The sequence below is a fragment of the Formica exsecta genome, unplaced genomic scaffold, assembly GCF_003651465.1.
Source record: "Formica exsecta isolate Colony F162 unplaced genomic scaffold, ASM365146v1 scaffold149, whole genome shotgun sequence".
NCBI classification, from domain to species: domain Eukaryota; kingdom Metazoa; phylum Arthropoda; class Insecta; order Hymenoptera; family Formicidae; genus Formica; species Formica exsecta.
In genome coordinates, this window is record NW_021848818.1 from 1,023,219 (window position 1) to 1,039,178 (window position 15,960).

Sequence of the window (15,960 nt, forward strand, 5' to 3'; positions counted from 1 at the left end):
TATAATTATATATATTTTAAAAATGACAGCGATAAAAATAATTTGTCTTTCTATTCAAAGTTTCATAACTATTATATTATTAAAAAATATCTGTGCTTTGAGAACAAGATTTATTTCAAAAAACATTGATTTGTATAACATTTAACTATTGCAAATAATAGTAAAATGATAATATCGATTTTTGCCACGAGCATGTAACATTTTAGTGGAGAACATAATTGTAAGCTTTTAGCATGTTGGATTTTGGTCATCTTTACGCATAAATCACCAACTAGTGTTTATTCTATGTGATAATGGCGTCTCGTACACAGAGAAACACGATTCATAAGCGAAGCAAGACTCGTACTCAAGGTCGTCAGAGACGTCACAAGCACTGTGAGCTTTCCTACGTTGAAGTTTCTTTGACCTGTCGCGAAAGAGTGCCTTACAGTGATGTACAAAGGCGGGACAATACGCGCCCCCGGACTTTATACAAACGTAGAAACTTTACATTATGAAAAGCTAGCTGTTGTGACAACATTCAGTACTAGTGTAATAACTCAGACGTCAGCGCGTGACAGTAGCGAGTTTTATTATATTTTTAGTCGCCGATAATATGTTATCAACATTGAATGGCCATGTTTAATCTAGTAAGGTCATTTGTATCGTCACCGTTGACAAGTGCGTCGTCTCGTTCGACACGCTCCAGATATTATTTACATTGTGTTAAATTACTGAGGATGGCCCGAGGAACCGAAACGTCTAATAAATGCAATTAATTTTATGAAGAATAACATAATTGTGGCATCTTTCTTAGCGCGTTGGCTTTCATTTGCCCGTTTTTATTTTTATGGATAATCTGGTAAGATTATCAGTTAAAAATGAAATTATCAAATGTCGTCAATAATATACAATTAATGTCGAAGACGTGACTACATATCAATCGAATATCTTCAAAGTTAGCGTTTTAACAAATAATCCTACATTTTTGTAATGACTCTCAGAGATCGATTCGCTCGCAAAACCAAATGATTAAGAACCTTTCAAGTAAACGCTCCGTGGATAGAGTGTGTTTTTATGGTAATCGATTTTAAATCTTGCACACGACGGAATGCAGGAAGGAGAAACTGCACGTAGAAAAGACACTTCGCTATAATCACGATTCCGAAGAACCATTTTTGACATAACATGTAAGAAAATATATTAATCCTTAATAATATAAGGAAAATTTTGTAATATTTTTCTGAGGAATGCGTAATGATTTAAAAAGGAGTATATCTTAATTATAAAAAGTTAAAATATAGTTTAAAATATAGTCTTTATAAAGCGCTGAAAACAGAGAAAAAAAGAGAGTTTATCATGGTTTGGAAAGATTACTTATTACATATATAAGTTCAAGATAAATTTTTTAACAATTATTGCATAACATGAGAAGAGATATGTCTTCAATACACGTTTAATGATAAAATATTACAGCATGGATTTTTTTTCTTACAGAGTTATAGATGTACATATAAGGAAAAAATAATTTTCGAAATATTTTAAAGAATCTCTCTCACACACATACACTGATTTTAAAGTGCATGGTACAAAAAAATGTGATTGAGATAGAAATCGATGTCATCCAAGATACTTTGATGATTGCTTGTTCGTGGATTCTTGCACATATATATCCACACATATAATATATAAAAAAACGATACTTCCAATTAGAGAATGCAAGTGAGTTCAATTAGGTCACATTTCATATTCCGAAAAAAGTTTAATTCTTATGTTTCAATTATTAAAACTCGCGTTTATAGATATGCGATGTATTGAATACATCCGAAACTTTCATTAACGCTAAAATTATTTTTTCTTTAATTTCTAGCACATGACAGATAATGAAGCAGTTTTGAGATAACAAATAATGAAATAGCTTTAAAATATCCGAGACATTAAAAATACTGGGGGAAGAGACGTAATTCAGAAATACATAATCCGCTTCTTCGAAGTTGAAACGCGGCATCCGTTTTGCCGTTATTCATTTCCCTCCGGTGTCGTTTACGCTGACACTCAGGAAGGCTTAACTGAAATTTATCTTTTATTTTTACAAAGCGATGATCATTTGTCAACGAAAACTAAGAATATAAAAGTTCAGTGAAAGCAATATTGACGCGATATTGATCGGCGGAATTGTTCAATTCGCAGACTCGTATTACTTCTACTTTTACCGCTAATATTCCGAAGTACGGAAACGCTTTTCTGTCAATCAGGTGGAGAATGCCGATAATGCGAAATATATTTCTCTTATTGACGTTGATTACTAGAAGGTGATTATTAGAAGGCAACAACTGCGATATAACTGCATAATTGCATCTGACTAACAAATGATTGAACGATTTCTGAAATAGCTTGATTAAAGAAAATTACTTGATTAAATTTATTAAAGCGACGCGCTATTTAGGTAATTCCTGTAAACAATTACAATATGTAGAACGTTGCAAACTAATCTCAATAACATTAATTATTTTATTTTATAACGCATTTCATATCAATTATCTTTAAATATATCATCATAATTAATCGACAATATCACATAATTATTGCATTGTAGATGTTATATACATCCATGTGAGTTGTGAAACTATATAGCACTTAAAACGAATTGGCTTGATCAAAATATTAATAATAATAGATACAATAACGCGTTACATATAGTTAATCACTGTCTCTCATTTTATACGCATATTACGGTTAATATACCGTTTAACACCTCGCGTGCAAAGTGTTACTATCAGTCGACGCGCTCAAAAGTTTTTTTTTTCTACCGCGCGTACGATGAACGTGCGTCCGAGATTATAATTAGACGTTGGTATCGTTGCATCTATTAATATCAAGTGTATTCAACTAATTTTGCGTGTAATATTAGTATTATGATAATTAAATCGAGATTTCATACGCGAGAAATGATATCTGCTATCGTTCATACAACCGTAAAATATACGTAATAAAAGTGTTTGTAGCAATATAAATTATTTTAATTCTAATGAAGATTTTAACTGCCATTAGTATACTCGTACGCGCGTAATCATTTCTACGAAATGGATATGACAACAGCACTGACATAAATATGACTTTGACTCATCTTGCAGAAAAAGATTCCAGTAATGCGAGATATCTCTCATTGGTTTTATTAAAATAGATATTATCCAACCGAGAGAGACGAGCATGAACTTGTACACGCGCCATCATACCAATTGAACTTTTAAATTGGTCGTTATTAGCCTTATTGTTCTTTCCGCAGAATAATGTCGCGTGCGAGCCTCGTGCGAAATATGCAAGAGGCGGCGGTTGGCAATAGAATGATTAAAGGCTTAATTAATATGATCGCCACGGGGCTGGTATATTGAAGGGAGGGGATTGCATTTTAAATTCTACGCCGCCACGCGAAAGATTTATAGGAACACAAAGTCCAATAATTTCACTGGATGAACGTTTGCCGCAACGACGGTTCTCATTAGCGGTGATTTCTCATGCCTCCTTTCGCCGAGCTTTTAAAGAAGCACTCTAGTTCCCTAGTTTTTGATTTTTGGAATCTCACCCCGAAAAGTTACGGCATTGCAGTGTGCGCCGTGGCCCTTTCCACCCATCGTCGAATCGATTCGACAGAGGCTCTTCCACACGCTTCCAGTCTCGGCGAACGCCCGACCGCGTGCAACCGTCGGCGTTTCAGTCTGCTTCGCTCGTTCCGAGTTATAAAGACCGATCGGACGTATATATATACACACACACACACACGCGGGGGAGCATTACATAATGCATCGTTGTATATGGGAGACGGAATAAAAAATTTACAGGCGAAATAGCACGAATTCAGTCATCAGCTTGAACGAAACCCTCGGATATTCTACGTTCGTGCCTGAAACGCGAGCTCGTTGCTGGATCGTTAATCGTTATTAAACTTCGGCCTAGACGTATGCTAGACATCGTAAACATGTTTGTGCTTTAACATTTATTAGATGCATTTTCGCAAAGTATTGTTAAAAGGAATGTGTTTACTATACTGAATATATAAACAACGTCGAAATCAACAATTGACAGCTAACGTTTAGTATGTTTCCTAAGCATTAAAAGATGAATAAGAATGATATTATTTGACGCAATCAAAGAAAAAGTCTAATTATTGCAAATAATATTTCAACTATTTCTGTCGCTTTGTATATATCGCGTAAAAAAATGTTTACAAATTAATAAATTTAGATTAACAGCTTTAAGAATACGTAAGAAATTGTTTACTTAAAAACTTTTAACTGCGGTCTCTTTCATCCTCTCTGCAGATCATTTTAAAATTTTGTTTATCGTATAATATAAAAGAGAGTCTTTTATACGAGATGAAATTTAAAAAAAAATTTATATTGATATATTCAGTTTCTTTAGGCATATAACAGAGTTAATATAAAAATAAAGTTCTATATTATTCTAGATTCTATAAAAACTATCCATTTAATCCATTTGAAATATTGAAATAATCCTACACAAATATAATCCGCGCATTGTTTAATTTAATTAAAGACATTTTATATAAAATATAATTTTGACATTTCTGGAATGTGAACAGTGTGTACCCATGCACGCTAAATCACACGCTCCTTTTGTTTAATCGTTCATCGCACCGTAACGGATTACGAGTTTGTAAATATAGTAAATGAGCACATCGATCTAATTATTAACACGTTATGCGCGCGCAACTAAGCATGGTTTTTTTTATAGCCGCTATCTCTGCTTTTCTGTCTCGCTGCAACAATTTTGCATTTATACGATGAATAATCGTAATTACTGCCGATGTGTTAATTATTTGCATATGTATATGTAACACGGATATTTACCCTAACAGTAGATTCCCATACCTTTGATCGAAAAAAACTTTTAATATGCATCTTTACAGTTCTTAGTGAATATACATAAATGCAGCAATTAAAGTATTAATACTACTAACGTGCTATCGCTCTTTATTTTTGTATATGTATAGAATAATTAACAACTATATTGGTTTCTTGTATAATAAAACCTCGACCCACTTTTCTGCCGAACACTGAGTATGTATCTCCTTTGTGTACATCGAGCATATATTTCTTTAATCTTTTTTTAGAACAATGGCATTCTCTCCGTTCGAGAGATCTCGGTTACTAAAATATCGTATATATATATATTCGTGCATAGTTACTTTACAATAATTTTATCATTAAAAACAATCTGTTTTTTGTCAAATGTAGAAAGAAGAACACTCAAATATTACTCGAAATTAAACATTGTTACGAGTTATCCTATGATTTTTTAGTTATCATATATAGCAGACTAGTTGAAGCACTAATGTAGATATTAATTATAAAGTGAATATTTACTAGCTCGAGACACGAAATGATAAGCTAGAAAATGTAAAGTTTGCTTAAATTAACATTTTATGAAGACATCTCCGAAACTCTCTTTATTCGCGAAAAGATGTTCAGTAATAGAAGATCTCAAAGCGTGAAATTATTGTCGAAATATCGCGGCTCCCTATTTCTTCTACTGATGACTTTCGACGCAGAAAAATTTTTGACATGACACGACGAGAGTTTTTACGATGGAAATATGAAAATCGAGGATGCGCGGTCTCGTCGAGCAAATTGAACACTAATCCGTAGAATCGTCAGCCGGCTAGGTCAGCTGTAATCGCATGGAATAAATATCGCGCCAAGTGGAACGTGGCCATAGTGAAATAATGATACGGTTGTTACAAAAGTCAAGAGTTCTAGACTCAATCAGAAGTAGTAACACTTCTCTCGAACTTTCTCGAATGCGGATAGCTGAAGGCTGATGTTGTTCTTTTTCATCTCCTAATATTTAGACGTATTTGACGCTCGTCTACATCGGTTTAGACACTTTCTTGGCTTTAGACTTTAAGAGCAATGTCAAAGCAAATTATTTAATTTCACCGATGGTTTCAGTAGCTTGTATAATGCCGGTCAATAATTGAAATAGGTTCGTGTATCGTAATATTATCATTAAGCTTTATTAGATCTGTAAGAAAAATACTGGAGATACTGCGCAGGCAGAACTTGAAGGCCTTATATTAAATCATAATAAAACTTGAAAGTCTTATATCGAATAAATCATAACGGAATAAAAGTTCTTGCAATAACCGGATTGCTGGGGCATACAATATATCATCTGGCGCCACTCGTAATATCCGTGTTACTTAACAACATTGATCGTTAATTAAAACGCATGCGATCATGCTCCTTGAGCACTTTGCAAGTGCAAACATCTTCTCTCTTAACACGAGTACATGCTTGGACTGAACTGCTTTGGAAATGTTATTCCGCGCGGTATATGTCGGCCTGATCGATGTGCTCGCGATCAACCTTATAATTACCATCGTAAATCTTCCGTCATAATCTGCTCCTTTGTCTCGGAACGGGGAGAAGAGGAAAGAGAAAATATTCATGCCATAATCGAGAGAATTAGATCGCTCTCGGAGGATCTGCAGATAAAAGTCTTGAGAGAAGAGAAGTAAAATGATGAACATTGAAAACTGTAGTAAATCGTATAGAAGCGTGTTGAATTAAATTGTATGAAAGTCCGCAAACGCGGTTCAACTGGATCGCCGGTAATTGTTACAGCTCGAGACGCGCTTGGAACGCAATTTTACCGGCCGCAAAGTGATGGTTCTACTTTCGAAGTGACATATATATATGCGGCCTCCGCGAGGCACGATATAGGTCAACATCGTTCTTACACCTTCTTTTACTCTTGAACAGAGAGGAATTTTTCTCGCAATTTAATCGTAATAATCTTTTAATGAAAATTAAGATTTCTAGCGCGTGAAATGTTAAAATAAATATATAATATTTAAAAAAATCTTTGCATTTTTAACGTTCCAAATATTCTTACCATCGTATCCCGCTTATCGCACATTTCACTTTTTTTAATTCGTCAGAATTATAAAACTATATAGAACATAAATCACATAAATTAATAAAGTGTAGTAAATTTAAATAAGAATTTCAATTCAATTCTTCTTAGATTGTTAGAAGCGATTAAGAAAGTAGGTCCATTGCTTCTTCTACGAATTTGCTTTGATGTTGGTTGTAGAGAAATTAAGCTCGTAACACAATACACTTCGTACTCAGCTCATACTAAAGCTTCAAGATGGCATATTAATCTTAGCATACAGTCTCTATGAATGCCATCTTTACTTAATTATAAAGGGAGTTCCAAACACCGTTTTAGCTTTTACTTTGTCGATTTTATGTAGTCATCCAGCACAGGATGTATTAATTAAAATCCCTAATGATCGCTCGCCACATTTAAGACGAATCATATTATGTAAACGTGATTCCATTAATCGCCGATTTTCTTTACGTGATGTCGCGAGAAAGAAATTCTGTTCGAGGACGTGACCAAGAGATTTTATTGCTTCCTTGTAATCTATCGTTCAGTACGATTGCCTGTTCTTCGTATTTTTCACTTTGACGACCATATCGATTTCACGTAGGAATTCCAATCCGGCCATTTATTTCATTCAAGATTATCCTCAAGATCGGCGCGCTTAGAGTACCGGAAATTAATCACAAGTGAATTTATACGCGAAATAATTTCTCTTTCTTTGGCGAACACGACGATAAAAAATTATTGAGACCTTCGCTTTTCATGAAAGAATATACAAAAATATCGGTTTCTCTGTCATATTTTCTACATTTATTCTTTTATTATATTTCTTCGCACGGCTATCTCTCTTTACTCGCAGCATATTACACCGTAATTCTCCGATTTTATCGTTGTAAAATATTATAATATACTTCAGTATTTTTGTAACCAGTTCAGATTATATTGTAAACAAGTCTCATTTTGCGTATAACATAACATTGTAACAATTTCGCCGCTTCCTAATTAAATATATTAAATTGTTGAACCTTATCGCTGCTGATGACAAATCATAGAAAGATTTACTGAATAATGTACGGGCGCCGTTATTAGTACAATGTTATTGTACGCATACCAACAAGAGCAAAATTCGATGCAGTTAAGACTTCTCACAAAAGCCAGCTTATCGCTTATTGCTCCTTTCTCACAGACGTTCCATTAATTACGAAGTATTCACAGTTATCTATTAATTCTCATGAATACTAGTTAAGTTTTGTCAAGATATCTTCATTATTTTATCGCATTGCATGCGTTTCAACAACTCGAAACTTATGATATTTTCCAACAACACTCGATAATCTTCAAAATATATCTCTCACATATTTTTGATAGCCAAATATTTAAAATGTAAGAAAGTGGTTATTGCCTAAAGCATATACTTATTGTCTTAATATTGATAACATTATTATTATATATTATTTCTAATAGTATCACAATAAAGAAAATGATAAAAACTGTCAAAAATATTATTATTTTATTATAATGTGATTTATATGAAAATATAGCAGGCATTAAGTGTATTTTTCGACAACGAAAATAATAAGTTTATAATAGGATTACAGATAGAAATAAATGTCAATATAGAATGTTAATTCATTCAAATCGATATTCTTCGCATCGTTTAATATCGAGCGATATTATATTATTCTCATCATATGACATTCATTGTTTACTACCTTCGCTCTAAACTTTTTCTTTACTCTTTTAAAGATGACAATAAGTTGCCGCGAGACTATTACGCGTTTGCAACTACATGAAATTCATTCCTCAAGACAAGTGGTTTAATTAAATGTCAATCCGATATTTTCCGCATCGTTTGAAATCGGTCGACATCGCTTTGCATCTCGGGTTCTAACTCTAAAAGGCGTGCTTCAGATCGAGTGCGTTATATTTGTTTTTGCATTTTCCAAATCATCATACATCTTTTTATATCGCATGCATGTCACATCTCGCGATGCTTCCCCATTTTATCGTCGCGATAAACGCTACTTTTGATTTTATCTTTGACACGGAGAACATTAAATCTCGAAACGAGATACAATGGTCTGCCTGTGACAGCATCGCGATGCTTGCGCAAACAAATATTTTTTTTATGTAACGCGCAAGCTGTGCATACTATACATGGACACATGACGACGCATTCGCATGGAAATGAAACGAAAAGTCGTGCGAGATAGGTGATAAACAATTGTTCTATTAAAAGTTTATTACAACTACAGTTATAATAGTAATGGCGTTTGCGCTATTTATTTTAATCATTGTATAATTAATATTTCTCGTGTTAATTTTGGGAATAAAAATAAATATGCAAAAAATATGTTAAAAAATTTTTTATGAATATGCATGCTTCTAAAAATATTTTTTCGCGATAATTTTGAAGATAGGAAATTTGAACTTTTTTTTCTCTAAACAAATTTCGGTGGCCGATACATCGGAATTCGGTTATCGTCACTATTGTTCCATATTGTTCGAAGCTCCAACAATATTACATACAACATGCATACTTTATAAACACGAAACCTGTGCATTATGTAAGCTTGCAACGTGCAGCTGCGTTCTGAGGAAAGAACTGCACTTGGAAAAATATGTAATCGAGATAGCCCAAGTCACGAATTTCTCGTTATCTCAAAAACATTATTATAATTTCCTCGTTCGAAACTTTCCATATAATTCGTAGATTATAACTTGCAAATTTGTGACTGGCTTCTACGGCTTCACATACTTTTCTTGGTGTTGTCTGTGTACCAGTCAATGTGTTCAAGCTTTCGTAAGCACTGCATTATTGTTGAACTGTTTGTTACTAGTGTTATCACAAGCTAGTTAAGAAACATTATTGATTGTCGTTATTGTGATTGTAACTGAATGTTTCTTGCTTGCAGCACCAGAGCGCCGCTCAGGCATTGGTGAGTCGCATGTCTCTTTCTCTTCCTTCCTCTGTCTCCGGTATATTTTTTACATGCATATATTTTATACAACTTTCTACTTCTATCACCATTCTTATTTTAAATTGCTGAAATTATCATTAACCTTTCTCGGGAAATTTGAACTTTTTTTTCTCTAAACAAATTTCGGTGGCCGATACATCGGAATTCAGTTATCGTCACTATTGTTCCATATTGTTCGAAGCTCCAAATATTACATACAACATGCATACTTTATAAACACGAAACCTGTGCATTATGTAAGCTTGCAACGTGCAGCTGCGTTCTGAGGAAAGAACTGCACTTGGAAAAATATGTAATCGAGATAGCCCAAGTCACGAATTTCTCGTTATCTCAAAAACATTATTATAATTTCCTCGTTCGAAACTTTCCATATAATTCGTAGATTATAACTTGCAAATTTGTGACTGGCTTCTACGGCTTCACATACTTTTCTTGGTGTTGTCTGTGTACCAGTCAATGTGTTCAAGCTTTCGTAAGCACTGCATTATTGTTGAACTGTTTGTTACTAGTGTTATCACAAGCTAGTTAAGAAACATTATTGATTGTCGTTATTGTGATTGTAACTGAATGTTTCTTGCTTGCAGCACCAGAGCGCCGCTCAGGCATTGGTGAGTCGCATGTCTCTTTCTCTTCCTTCCTCTGTCTCCGGTATATTTTTTACATGCATATATTTTATACAACTTTCTACTTCTATCACCATTCTTATTTTAAATTGCTGAAATTATCATTAACCTTTCTCGTAGTATGTGCAGATTGAAACAGATAACTTTTAATAGTGGATATTAAATTTTCTTCGAAATAAAATAGAGAAAAAGTTAATGCTATGTGAGATTGCTTAAGAAATCTACGAGAAAAGGTTGATATGGATAAATATAATATTGTTGATACTCTCTCTAGTAAATCATAATCAGTTGCATCATGTTACATGTGTAGAGAACTGTATCACATTCTTATTCTTAAAACATGTCCTGTGTACAGCGTATATAATGTGATTTTTTTAAATCCTGAATGTTAAAATAAAACACATGGATACATTAACAATATAAAATTTAAACAAGATTTCTCACAAACATATGTATCCAAATATGATTAAATCATGTTGAAAAATTTTAACTATAGTTACTATTGTTCTCTAGTTTACAGCGTTAAACAACATTATATACTTTTACAACTAATATTATATTGTATCTTGCAAAGAGAATAGTGCTTTTGGGGATGATGAAAGGTAAGCTCCCAGCTGGATCAAGAAACCGAGAAGTTTGAAAACTGAACCTTTAAACTTTGCAAAAGTACAGTAACGATTTTTACGCGATACTCGTATACCAACTTTTAACAAATTCTATCAAAATCGAACGGAGCTTTCTAAATTCGTTCTTTGAAAACATTCTAAGCATCTGAAACTTGATTTATATCAATAACTTTTGCGATCCCATAATTTATTTTATATTAAATAACTCTTGTTATATTCCATTAGCAAGTTATGTAAATTCTCTGCTCATAACAGAATTACTTATAATTAATTGCTGATTAAAAGGCTTGCAATACTTTTCATCCCATCGATTAAATTTTTGATAGATTTGGCATTAAAACGGATATCGATTATAAAATTGATGATGTTTAATTAGAGACGAAAGTATACATATAATGGTATTTATAAATACACACATTTATATGCACACGCAAAAACATTTACCTGCTTAATCGATACAATATTTAATTTAGTACACTCGATTAACATCGAGCTAGAGAGATCGTGTAAATATTGTAGAACTTTCAAAAATAACTTGTCGCAAAATTTCAATGAACAGTCAGCGAAATTATTTTGTGTAATCGATGAAAGCTTACATCATTCGATCCGATACAAAACGGAACAACGGCTGGATGACGCGAATATCAGTTTGACTATCTACAGCTTCGATAACCTCGACTCACTGATATATCCTGCACTATATCAGTGCGAATTTTTGAAACGGTCCAGAATCCCGATACGTGAGGAATGCATCAGCCATAAAATGCAAGCGGCACTTGTTCTTGTGTGTACCATAACATCGATTCATTCGTTGTACACCACAGGATGCAACGGATCTTCCGTTGCTCTCCGTAGTACGAAATAATTTACTCCTGATGGAGACGGTGCGGAAAATCCAATCGCTTGGATAATTGAATTGTCGGACCGATCGGAGGGAATCTCCTGCAGTCTTTCGCGAGATTAATCTCCACTTTTTTTTGCTATCATGCAAGCATCATTATCTAAACAGTATCAACCGCACCTTGAAACAAAACTTCCGCAGAAGAATTTCCTTCTGAATCTATGAGCCAGAAAAACATTGTCAGAGAGGCAAGGCAGTTGTGCCTTGAATTTTTTAGTCTCTAGATCATATTAGGCCAACGTGCCCGAGTTTTTAGAATCAGATCACGCGTTGTTATTCATGGAAGCTTATTTAATAATTGAACACAAATCCTTCTCCACTTATTTTAGGAATTGAAAGTTGTTGAAGAACGTGACGACTGTGATCATGTGCAACAACTCGTCATGCCTTGTTTTAGCGATGCAATCACATTTATCGAACCTAATTCTATTAGATGTAATAGCGTTTTCTATATGTGACGACTGCAACGAATGTTTGCGATATTAGAAAGATTGTCCAATAACGTAAGAGGCGCAGAATAGAATTTGTTAGAGATTTGTTCGCGATTATTGTTCATTATCCAAGATACTGCTCGAGAAAGTTTGCGCGGAATGATTTTATACGAAGCGCAAACTGGGTCGGAGGTAAAAGTTGTGTAATTGCGACCCTATCGACTCGGCTGGAATAACCGATTCCAAGCGAAAGACTTCGGGACTCTGGCTAGTTTTGCACACTAAAGTAGCCGTAGTTGCCGTAAACTTCTTCCAATCGAAGCTTTCGAGTGGCTCTTCCCAATCGAAATAACAATTGCTGGTTATATATATTAGTGTGACATGTATCACCGGCATTTATTAATTTTGCATAATTGTAATCGAACGTTCTGATGTTAAAAGCGCCCTATATTAACATTTTTAGAATAGGATCTATTATCGTATTACGATACTCACTTGCTACAATAACGGCTTCTATTATGTAGGATCTGTTATTGTATTATAATATTATAAATTTAATATTATAATACTTCTTTCTATAGCCTTTCTTTTATCATTTTCTAATTAAAACACAGACACAGTATGTGATATACGATTTGCATGCTTCAAAAGTCAAAATGTTAATAAAGCTTATTACTGCATTGGTTTATTATTGCTTATTATATCTATTGTTAAATGCAGTATTTTTCTTTTATTTTTCTTTTTTGAACCCAAAAATATGACGGCTATTCAGAAATCAATCTCTGATAGGCTTGCAAAATAAAACAAGAAACAGGAAAAACATATTTTATTATACACAATAGAGTGGTCAAAAAACCACTGGAATTTCTGAAGCAGTGAAATGAGAGTTAATCCACCTACCCTACAGCCCGAACCATCGAGTAGCTTCAATCTGTTTACATGCATAAAAGTGTAGCTAAAAATACAGCGATTCGACGGCAACGAGGAACTGATGAGCAGTGCTAGGAATTGGCTGAGATTACAGTTTCGCGGCACCGTACTTTGATGAGAGTATACAAAAGCTTGTACCGCGCTACGACAAGTGCCTCAATTTGAATGGCGATTATATAGAAAAATAGTGTATATATGTAAGTAACTCTTGTGTATAATAAAATGTTTTTTCTGTTTCTTGTTTTTGCAAGCTTCTATCAGGGGTTAATTTTCAAATAGTCCTCCATATATATATATATGGAGTGACAGCGTGCTGATAATGTCCCACGCGGAAATTGATGTATCATGTGAATACTATAATTTGTTCGATCACAAAGCAATACCAATCACCACCCACTGCTCAAAACGTCGAATTTAACGCCCTCCACCCATTTAATTAAAGTTTAAAAGACCTTTCTACGCGCGCGCGTTTTGAACGTGCAAATTACATTACCACGCGCTATCAATATATTTGCCTATGTGCATTATTATTTCAAAATTACGCTGTCACACGCATACTTCTTTATATATGCGTCAATTTTGACGCAATTCACATTAATCTGAATTAAATTGCTAACAATCTATCGCATAGCAATTATATTCATTTTCCAATATGAATGTCAATTATTATTTTATATCTCTATACTTATCGAATGAATATTGGCAAGGGAAGCAAAAGTTGCTGGTTAGGAAAATATTTTGGTCAAATAAAAGACACACTGCTTGGGCGAGCGCTCGTTCATATTAAGCATGCAAATGAATACTTCAACCTTGCTGTCTAGGCCAATTTGAAGATTTAAAGGACTAACATAGTGTTTAATATGTTGCATGCAAGCAATCTCATTATTCACATATGTATTTATAATTTTATTAATCGCTTATCTTCTGACGCATTTCTTGATAGATTTTTGTTGAATGTTTTCATGGCAGTTAAATCTTCAATATTGTATAGATAAAATTATTTTTTATTTTAGCTAAGCAATGCATAAGTACATTAATAATAGAACTTGACACAATGAGACTCTTATACATATGTCTAAAATTAAGAAATTAATAAGGCAAAAAAAAATATATATATAGCCTTATTAATTTCTTAATTTGTAAGTTTATTTATTTATTTATTTACAAATTACGTGCATTTTAATATGCTGCAATACATTATACATTTTTACTTTTTAAAATAGAAAATCTAAGAAATTATATTCGTGCTTGTAATATGTCATATTGATATCTGTCATGTTCATACACGAAGCCTTGTTTCGTTTTCCGATGCGGATGGTTTAACAGAGATTTAATTTAACAAACAAGTCATGCGCGTTCCATCTCATTCTTGTAATATAAGATGTTTGATATTATCACAAAATGGAAATATAAGTTGCGTATAACAGTATTACATATTGCATTAAATTAAAATAAAATTTGATACATTTTAACTCATCTCGAGCATCTTAGAAAATATCATCATAAATAAAATATGACCATTTGTAGTTACAGCAACTTCTCATTTTATTCATCTGTAAGAAAATATTTTATGCATAGTAAATGAATGAAAGGATAGAACATGACATTCTTCATGTAGAGGAAACATCAATGTAATAAAATTATTTTTCAGGTATATAATAATAAATGTATATTTCGATTTAATATATCTTACTTGACATAATTTTAAAGTCGTAGAAAGCTATAAAAACGTTGCATGTTTGTTAATTATGATCATTAAACACTTACGAAGATTTCAATTTTGCCTCGGGATACATACCACGTTACAAAAATATGTTTTAGTTTCTTTATTTTTGCAAGTATCATTCATTTAGCTTTTACAACAGTTTATGTAAACTTTACGAGAGTTAAATATAAATGCGAAATAATTAATGTCATATATAGTTCCAGCGGTAAGGTTTAAATATTGTCTTCGTTTTGCATGATTAAAAGGAAGATATTTCCAGTCCATGAAATATCATGGACTTCATTGGTCAAATTAAATCGCGGCATTAATAAACCAACGGGAACAGATCCAATTTACTTTAGTTAAAAGAAACTCTGAGAGGAGTATTACGTAAAAGAGAAAAACTGTGACATTTCCCAGAATAAATACATCGGCTACAAGCAAATTATCCTCGGCATAGTATTCTTTCCACATATATCATTTTCTTTCCATCCTGGAAAAATAGTTCTTTTTCAGATGTATTATTTTTATAAGAGTGAATTCTATATCCTATATATCTATGATTGTCCGAACTTTTTACAACGTCCTTAATAAACTTATGATATTACGCACATTTTTATCGTTGATTTCACGTTAATATCACGGAAAAAAAATTAGCTGCCGTAACTAAAAACTGCGTGTGGTAACTAGATTTCAGTCGTAATATATGGACAGCGAACATCTTAGCTATGACACCTATTTATTAGGTACAACAACAAACATCTTAGCTGTGATACCTATTTATTAAGTGCAACAGCAAACCGTTTTGCTGCAGTTTAAAAATTTATTTTGCAAACCATGATTAGCTATGGTAGCGAAAATTTTTTTTTCCG

At 33.2% G+C, this 15,960-nt stretch overlaps 1 protein-coding gene across 6 annotated transcripts in view; it reads left to right on the forward strand.

The window, feature by feature from the left end:
- Positions 1-15,960, forward strand: part of LOC115246353 (sodium/potassium/calcium exchanger Nckx30C) — a 61,796-nt gene that overhangs the window by 2,245 nt on the left and 43,591 nt on the right. For 4 of the 6 annotated variants that reach the window (XM_029825101.1, XM_029825103.1, XM_029825106.1 and 1 more), the window contains exon 2: positions 9,807-9,830. The exons of 1 other annotated variant lie outside the window; for it this stretch is intronic. In XM_029825101.1, the coding sequence (XP_029680961.1) occupies positions 9,807-9,830 (24 nt within the window). Of the gene's footprint in view, positions 1-9,806; positions 9,831-10,456; positions 10,481-15,960 lie in introns of all 6 variants that reach the window. One more of the 6 variants, XM_029825102.1, reaches the window with a different exon arrangement.